The 10,129-nt window shown below is 37.3% G+C and overlaps 1 protein-coding gene across 1 annotated transcript in view; it reads left to right on the plus strand.

The window, feature by feature from the left end:
- LOC121412845 overlaps positions 1 to 9,868 on the plus strand; it is a 35,378-nt gene extending 25,510 nt beyond the window's left edge. The window contains exons 2-3 of the mRNA XM_041605605.1: positions 4,194 to 4,257; positions 8,754 to 9,868. Coding sequence (XP_041461539.1) covers positions 4,194 to 4,257; positions 8,754 to 9,868 — 1,179 coding nt within the window. The remainder of the gene's footprint in view (positions 1 to 4,193; positions 4,258 to 8,753) is intronic.
- Positions 9,869 to 10,129: the final 261 nt, after the last annotated feature.

Below are 10,129 nucleotides of genomic sequence, written 5' to 3' on the forward strand. Positions count from 1 at the left end.
ATTTGGAAGTGATGTGAAAGTGATAATAGAATAAAGAAAATGATGGCCGGGTGAAAGACCTACTCTATTTCAAATAAATAGCATGAGTGACGACGTTTTTTATATAAACATATCGCTGGTAACTGAATATTAAAAACAAAGTCAGATCCGTATATCAGTTTCCGAAAGAACAGGATTTGAAATGTAATGATTGATTACTGCTTTAAAAAATGAAGCGACATTGATGAACATGAATTACAGAGAAAACGATGACATCAAATGCCAATGACCGATAATATTCCGAGATCATTATTATAGCAAGCGCTTCCTAAATTATATTTTTTTATATGCCCTTTTCTGACCATCCCTCCAAACCTGAATTTTTCCCAATAAGCATTATATCACTTGCAGTTAAGAGTTTTTTTTCTATCTCAAAAACATTTTATCACCAATACCAATTCTCAAAGGTGTTTATTTTAGCTTGCGTAATCATATCAAAATTATAATTTCAGATTCGTGATTCAGGATTTGTCTTTCCATAGATAGATGGGTATTAATAGATTCACAACTTTGTTCATAAATACATGAAAAGCTTTCAATACCGTTTATCACAGACTGTGAACATTATAGATTTTATAACTATGTAAATTTGTTCATTTTGGGTTATTCATCTTTTTGTTTCTATCTAGTCGTGTTTGTATCTATTTACTCATTATTCGAAATAATTTACTTAAATAGACATTCACGTATCTGTTTATCATTATTCCTATTTCCATTCATTCATATTTTCTGTATAATTGTATCGCTTTATTTCTAAGAGGACGTTGCAAGAAACTTGCAATCAATTGCAAGTCTATTTTCAGTTCTCAAATCAATCATCATGATCATATGGCTTGAAATTAAATGCAAATTGTGCTAATCTGTTTCTTGAAGCGAGGAGGGAAATCTGATTTGCTAGAGTCAAAATTGATCTATCACTTGTGAAATTGCAACAGAGTATTTGCAATTGATTGCAAATATTTTCTTGCAACACCCCCTAACTGTGAAGTTGCGCTGTCATTTCATTCCTTTCATAAAATCAAAATCGTATCATTATGTATTACACACTCACACGTATGTACAAATTGAAACTTGTTGAAAAATAAACGCTGGCATTCACAAATTATTAATTTCATTAAAATGTATGATAAAACTTGATGGCCCTTGTCTAATGCCAATTTCCGAAAACGATTTTTTTATTAACTATACATGGTGTATTATTACAAAGCCAATCGGGCCATATCGATAAAAATCGTTGTCGGTCATTCAAGACCAATTCCGTCATAATTTATAATCCAAATAACTTCGCGCCGAAAAACACGCAGGTCGTGACTCGACGCACTACAGCCAAGCTCTCAAACACACTCGGAAAATTTCAAAATTGGAATCTAATCGAGATCGGTAATATTCTCAACGTGAGGTTCTGTGTTTTAATGTGTTTTTAACTTTAAAGGGAAGAGAGAAATCCCCCACTTTGAGCACTATCGGCGAAGTGACTTCGAACTATTAGAACAAATTTCTGTAGCTCGGGGAGGCGTAAGGGGCGGAGTTAAGATTTGGATAACCTAAAGTAGATGTCACTACCCAGATCACTTCTGTTTTATTCTTTCTTTCATTCATTTCTTTCTTTCTTTCATTTCTTTATTTCTTTCTTTCTGTCTTCCAATTCTTTTTGTCTCTTTCTTGTTCTAATTTGTTCTTCCACCACTTTTTTCTTTAAATCATAGGCCCTGGATGAAATTTCGACCTAAAACCACCCCCTTTTGATAGCTACTCGATCAGGCAATCTAAAGATTTCACTTTCAAACTTACCGAAAGTCAGATGCTTACTGCGACCTATATTACTCAAGATGGAATAAATGCCAAATAATAACAGTGAAAATTGTTTCAAATTGTTCCTTTTTACGTGATTAGATGATCAGCTTATTACTTTATAAGGCGTGAAATGCATCAATATTATTACATAATTTTGTCATAGATATACGGCAATAATACCACATTATCATTTTTATGACCCTCATAGGATTTAACCAATCTGTGCAATACGTCTTATTGTGTTTTTTTTTCTTTCTACACATACCGGTCAAATACCTTAGAATTTCGTCATTTAAATTTTACTAATGGTCTTATAAAGAATACTCGATCAATAATTCTTCTACTACATGACGGTGATCGGGTGATAAATGTAATGCAAACAAATATCCAGCATTTCGGTCCAATAAAAAGATCAATTTATACTGAAATTTATAGAAAATCGATTTATCATTCCTAGGTTTGTCTTTTTCTTAAACTGACCCGAAAAAAAATTGATGCTCGAAAAATGCGTAAAACTTTCCACATTACGCAGGATGGATCGAGTGTCAAAATAACAATAGCGAGAATTGTATAAAATTGTTCTAGTACGTGATTAATCGTTTAGTTTATTACACTCCCATGGCTTAAACGTATGGATTGTATGCGTTTAGGCCTAATCATCGTCATCATAATACTTGGCAATACGGCTTTATTCTTTGATTATAATTTGTTCGATGTTCGATTCGTTCGATATGATTTCTTGCTAAATAAAGAATCGATTTTTGCATACTAAGTCACTCTCATAATTGACAAACATTCCGCATGCTTTCTCACAAATGGGGTAAAATGACAAATGTAACAATATGATAAGGTATAATTTGTAAAATAACTGAAAAGCGATGGACGATGTGTTGTGTGCCACCGCCCACCCCCCCCCCCCCTCAAATTCGGAGTGACGCCCATGAAAACGATCACAATTAGGCCACAACGTTACTCGTGTTATTCACTGCATGGTTCACTTATAATAAATTTACAAATTGAAAATATTCAAACGGTCTAACATGATTAACGGAAAGTACCATCCTGCATTTGCGGCTTAAAATGGTAGGTTTATATGCAATATTAATAATGACAAATCGTTCGCGCCTAAACCTTACTTGCCTTACTCTTACATGTCTTATCAACACTGAAATAATATTGTAATCCAAGTAAAATCGGAAAATTAGACACACCTCTTTTTGGGGAAACCAAATATTACCATACATATACATATCTTATATTTTGATTGAATAGAATGTGTATTGACAGCTCAAATACTGCTATCATCTTGCTAAAATCCACTTTATAAAAGCCAACAACATTAGTCACATCGTGGACGTGTATACTTCTGCATCGGGCCTATTTGACGTGTTTGGAAAGGCACTAAGAGATATTAGGTTCATATTGACAATATTCAACGAGAGACAATTTAATCAAAGAACGTGGCCGGTTGCACGTAATTTCATGCTGAGTAGCATGCATGGTATTCCGATACATAAAGAAATGACGTTGCCCATTGTAATTAGCAAAATCGCTGCCTTTATACTCTGTTATCAGTTAATTAAGTATTCGAAAGAATACGTTGATAATAGTTTGCTGATAACAATAACCATGGTAACAATAATATGATCCAACAAGTTCAAATATCCGACGAAAAATAAATCGATGGGTTGCGACAATATAAAATTTTGATTTAAATTAAATGATAAAATTCCTTGGTCAATTTCGTCTTGCAAGACATGCAGATAAGTGACCATTTTTAAGCACATGTTTTACTGGTTCCAAGCATCACGTAGTCCAATATTGCAGAATGCGAATTGTCTAGCGATTTTCTATTTGTTGTTGTTTTTTATTGGTTTTGTTTTGTGGAGGGTTACAGGTCAGTGATGTTTACTTAATACAAACTACGAACTTTCGCCTATATTTTTTTTGTATGTGTCATGTTTAGTTTCTCATCCTTACTCCTTGCGGTGGTAAATATTATTAAGCCAATTTCCATCTCGTTGCCATGGTTACAAAGGGACCTCATGCCACAAATCGTAAACAAGATTGGTCATCCAATCATTAAGTTAATCATCCTTGGTTTCCCACCTGATTCCACTAATTTAGAAAAATCGATCCCAACTCAATTCCTGTTAATCAGAAAAATATCGAGTATAAATAATGCATCGCGATGTTATATGGAGCAGTTTGTTCTTTTGCTGCTGCTGCTTCTTCTGCTGCTTCTTCTTCTTCTTCTTCTTCTTCTTCTTCTCCTCCTCCTCTAGCTCCTCCTCCTCCTTCTTTCTTCTTCTTCTTCTACTTCTTCTTTTTCTTATTCTTCTTTTTTGCTTCTTCTTCAGTTCTTCTTCCTCTTCTTCTTCTTTGTTGTAGAAGGACGTGTCTCGAGCGAGCTCCAGAGTTTTTGTAAGTTTTGTTGAATTTACACTGTTTTATTTACAGTTTTTTAAACTAGTGTACTACTAGTACACATTTATAACCATACCAAACCAAGTCCACCTATTATTTCTTGTTAATAACTTGTATTTTCAAGGATTTTTGTGTTGACCTTGTGTCAGGAATTTTTTGGCCACTATGGCCAGTAAAGCCGGACAGGCCTCCCGGGACAAGCCGGGAACCAGTTCGGCTCAGGCTGCCGTTCCTGTTTCTGCTGCCGAGCCTTTTACGTCCATGAGCAGAAACAATGGTATCTCTTTTGTGGCTGCTGCACATGTTCCTATTCATGATTACATAAGGGCATTCGCAGACACAATTCCAGCCCATTGTATAGTGTCTGCTTCCCGCATCAGTAACCAAAGAATTGCCATGTACCTGAATTCTAAAGAAGATGTGCTGAGCGCGGTGAACAACGGCTTGACCTTTAAAGGCGCTTTTATTGAGATCTCACCCTTAGCTTTGCCGACAACCCGTATTACACTGTCTAATGTATACACTGAAATTCCCAATTCTGTTCTTGTCAAACAAATTTCATCTTTCTGTAAAGTAGTCTCACAGATCCGTCCTATTCCATTGGTTTCAAGGACAAACATCTAGCTCACATCATGTCCTTCCGTCGTCAAGTTCAGGTGCTACTTAGTCCGAATGTCACTCCACCCGATTTCATTAATTTCACTCATGCTGGTATCAATTATCGCGTTTTTATTTCCACTGAGGCGGCTCGTTGCTTTGAGTGCGGCGAGGCTGGCCATCTCAGTAAGAACTGCAAAAAATCAGTCCGTCAAGATGAGTCTGAAAACCCACAAGCTAAAGGAAAATCGGACCCACGTCATCCCCTAAAGTATCTAAACCTAAACCACAACGGTCTGTACCCGAAACCACTGACAAGAGGGCGTCCCCAGCACGCACAGAAAATTATATTGGCCCCAGTCCTACGCCAGCCTCTCCGCACTCTAAAGCTGCCGTGACTGCTGAAGGAGCCTCTGCTAGTTTTCAGGGCGCGAATAATCTGCACAGCAATGATAATAGTCAAACTAGCAGCGACTCCGTGGGCATTAGCCGGGACAAAATGCCTCTTCCCGAGGCCCCCACCTCTCCTTTGACCCAAACCCCCTGCGACACCATTTGGGGAACACCGCCCGCCCCTTCCAGACTCTTTGCAGATGTTGTCGCAAAAAGGAAACAACCTCTCGTACCTCCTGTAGAAGACTCCCCCAAACTTATTTCAATTGTCTCTCCTACCCCACCCCGGAAATTAATGAAAAAAGTCTCCTCTCCTATGACCTCAGAACCTCCCTCCCCAACTCCCGTCCTACTCTCTACATCACCAACCCCACCCTCTCCCGCTTCCACGGTAGACACTACCGACACTGATGACGTAACGGTATGGGATGATGCACAGACTGACGATGAATCCTTTGACTGGGCTTCCTCATTCCCATCCAGTCAAGGACCCCTCTCTTCCAAGGAACTTTGCAAATTTCTGAAAATTGTTAAAGCACGGAAAAAAACCCCTAGAAGTAGCAAAAAAATTCACTTCCAACATACCAGGACTTGTTAGACAACTGAGACCTTTGAGAAACAGTCCTCTGTTTACGAAAAGTACACAGCAGAGGATTTACAAATTGATCAAAAAACTAGATCTCTAATATGACCCTCTTTCTTTTTTAGTATGAACGTAGACATGCATGCCTTTCTTTCCTTTTTTATGACTCTGTCGTTGCTCACCCTTAACACTGGAGGTTGCTCCAATGCCATGAAGAATGCCTCAGTTTTTACTTATGTTGATAACATTGCTTTTGATTCTGATATTGTGTTTTTACAAGAAATAAATGACCTCTCCCAGCATTCTCATTGTTGGGATTTATGGTCATCCTATAAACCTTTTTGTGCCCCCGGACATAATCGAGGATCTGGAGTTGCTACCCTTGTAAAGAATAACCATTGTAGCATCACAGATTCCTTAGTTATACTTAATAGTCATATCTTATATGTTAAAATTGAGTTTGATAGTGGCATGTATCATTTATATAATGTTTTAATGCCACAGGATGATAACCTTGCTATTAAGGCCATTCGTCTTCTTGCGCATCATGTTAATCAGTGCAGTGACGGTGTTTTTTTAATTGGGGGAGATTTTAACTGTACCCTATCTCCAACATTGGATAGATTGTGCATGCCTAATGAGCATAGACCTAAGATATCATCTGCCCTCAAGAAAGTGATTGAAAGTAATAAATTATGTGATGCGTGGCGAAGACTTCACCCACATGAAAAGAAATTCTCTTGGCATAGAAACAATCCTCACAGTGTATATGGTGTTTCTAAAGCCAGACTTGATCGTTTTTATGTGTCTTTCCCTCTAATACCTTCAATACACGCTTGTCGTATTCTGCCTTGCACTCTCTCTGATCATTGTGCAATTTCCCTGAAAATTAAAATCCCCCCACAGAAGCCAAGAGGAAGTGCTTTTTGGCAACTTAATAATTCTCTTCTCGATGATAACGATTACAGAAATATCATTCATCAATTTTGGACGGACTGGCAAAATAAAAAAGCCAACTTTCCTAACATTCTATCATGGTGGGACTTTGGTAAATACCACATTAAATCGCTCACTCAAATGTACGGCTCCAAGTTAGCCAATGAGAAGAGAGAAACGTTATTAAATATTACCAAAACCATCGACAAATTGCAATCTTCGCCTGACTTCACGCCTGATATTCAGCAGGCCCTTGCTGAACAAAGAAATGAATTAAACATTCTTCTTAAGAATCAAGCCAAGGGTGCTCTTGTAAGGTCACGTTTTCAATATGCAAATGAGATAGACACTAGCTCAGCTTATTTTTTCGGTCTTGAAAAATCGAACTCTACTTTTAAATCACTCTCTCGTACCCGTCTCCCTTCGGGTAACATTACAGAGGATCAGAGTGATATTAAAATTCACGTTCGGAATTTCTATAAGAGTTTGTACAGTCGTGTGCCAACTGATGATAATGCGGTTGATAATATTTTATCTGACTTACTGAAACTTGATACTGAAGATTCAAAAAGTCTTAATGCTCCTTTGTCACTTAATGAATTTGATAATGCTGTTAAACAGCTCGGGAAAAATAAAACGCCTGGTCTAGATGGACTTTCTTCTGAATTCTATCAGACTTTCTGGCCCTTGATAAAAAATGATCTTTTTTCTGTATTACAATATGCCATAAGTACTGGAACCCTTCCACATACTTTTCGTAGGACAGTGATTACACTGATTCCTAAAAAGGGAGACCTGGCAGACATTGCCAACTGGCGACCAGTCTCTCTTCTGAATAATGACTACAAAATTTTTGCAAAGGTACTTGCTAATAGACTAAAACATTATATCTCTAATATTGTTTCAGAAGACCAAACGTATTGTGTTCCAGATCGAACAATCTATGATAATTTAAATTTGATCCGAGACATTGTACACTATTCTAATTGTAATGATACCCCTCTTGCAGTAGTAAATTTGGATCAAAGGAAAGCCTTTGATAATGTAGATCATAATTATCTCTTTAACACTATGAGAGCTATGGGTATTGGAGAATTTTTCATTTCTTGTATTCAACTTTTGTATAATGATGCCGAGGGCTTAGTCAAAGTGTGTGGATCCCTCACTGCGCCTTTTCCTTTTCAAAAAGGCATACGCCAAGGTTGCCCTTTGTCTGGCCTTCTGTATTCGATAGCCATAGAACCTTTGCTGCACAAGTTAAAAGTTAATCTTGCTTCATGTTCTTTTTCTTTACCTAACACGGATATGAATGTCTCAGTCTCTGCATATGCAGATGATATATCAATTTTTGTCACTGAAGACAAAGGCTTTGATATTATTCTTGATACATATAACACTTTTAGTAAGGCCTCGGCCGCCTGCCTTAATCATGTAAAATCTCAAGGACTGTGGGCTGGATCATGGTCGAAACGTAGAGACAGGCCCCTTGATTTCAAATGGAATTGTGATGGTCTCCTTTTTCTTGGAGTTCATCTGGGTAATAACAATAATTTTGTATACAACAACTGGATAAAGTGTAAAGAAAAATTAAATAAGACTCTATCTCGATGGAGTTCTCTTTCTTCTTGTCTATCCTTCAAAGGCAGAATCATTATTGCTAATCAACTAGCTGCATCTAAACTGTTTCATTGCCTTGCAGTTTTATCTCCCCCTCAGCAAATACTGGATGAACTCCAAGAAATGCTTATTAATTTTGTTTGGTCCGGAAAACGACATCTTTTAAGAAAGCAAATTCTGTTTCAACAACCTAACAAAGGTGGACTTGGTTTGGTATGTCTCCAAGCACGAACACTCACGTTTCGTTTTGCCTTTTTACAGCGTTATCTCAATCTTTGTTCTCATCCCGCGTATACCTTTTGTTCTTATAATCTTCGGAGATATAAGAAATTAAATTTTGATTTTTCTTTGTTTCTGACTGAATTAGACCCAAAGTTTTATACCAGTCTTCCTTGTTTCTATTCGGAAATTTTGCGTGCTTGGGGTATCTCTGGAGCCAGCATCGAGACATCGTCCTTCACTGTCAACCATGTGTTCAATATTCCTTTGAATTATTATAAATTTCTTCATTACACACTGGATGGCGACAAGATCTTCCCTGCTAGATTATTTGCATGTGGAATCAAACTCGTCAAACATCTTGTAAACCCAAACAACGGTACCTGGCTCCGAGCAGACGAGGTCGCCATCACATCCACCCTGCAGCGTCCATCTTTACGGCTCTTGGAATTTGACCTCTCTCGACTTCACAAAGTGATTTCCAGTTTGTTTCCCAGATTCTTTTTAAACAGCGGACTTAGACTGTCAATAGTTTCAACTCATCTTCACAATCTGGCTGAACCTATCAACTCTCCGTTCTCGATTATAACTAAGGACAACAAGAACATTCTTGCCACACCCACTAAATCGATATATCGAATCCTCAACCGTTCTATTAACTTTCTTCCTAGAACTCAAGTTACTCATTGGCACGAGATTGGGATACTTTCCCCATCTACACTAATCAACTGGACTGAAATCTACTACTATCCTTCGTCTAAGAAAGATGGGGACACTCAGTACAAACTATTACATAATGTCCTTCCGTCGCTTGCCGTTCTTCATCACCTTAATTCCGACATCTCCTCTTCATGTGGATGGTGTGGCAAGAAAGGAACTATATTACACCTCTTTATCGAGTGCACTTCTATTCAACCGGCCTTGGATCTTCTTCACCACCTCCTTTCATGTCTTTTGCCCGAAGTGAACATTGACTTTGACCTCTACTGGACCTTGGTTCCACATGCAAGAGGTCGTAGCAGGGAAGCCGTGCGCCTATCCAACTTTCTTATTGTTAGTCTTAAAAGCACATTATATTGGCTTTACCGAACCTCTCGTTTTTTTGATCCGCTTCCGTTTTGGAAATTTAGAATTAAAAACAGAGTCATTATTGATTATGAATTCTACAAATTACAAAGCAATTTGGCTTTATTTCTTAAAACATGGTCACCCAATAATGTACTCTTTCTTTTGGATAACGATAGTCTCACATGGTTGATTTAATTGTTTTGACGTGATCACATATTTTCTTTGCTATTATTTTTATGTTATGCCTAAGATTTTGTGTACCTCCTTCGGTATTTTATGATTGATTTTTTTTGAGCAAAGCTCTTTATGGAAATTAATAACTTCCCACAGTAAAATCGTTTTAAATACTGATGATACTGTAGTTCTGTAATCATCTGTCGTCAGTATTCAGTACATTTAAAAATTTTTTCTTGTTTTCTATTGTTAAATTTATTGCTTGTTCATGAATTGTTTAAT

The sequence above is a fragment of the Lytechinus variegatus genome, chromosome 4 (genome assembly GCF_018143015.1).
Source record: "Lytechinus variegatus isolate NC3 chromosome 4, Lvar_3.0, whole genome shotgun sequence".
Taxonomy (NCBI): Eukaryota; Metazoa; Echinodermata; class Echinoidea; order Temnopleuroida; family Toxopneustidae; genus Lytechinus; species Lytechinus variegatus.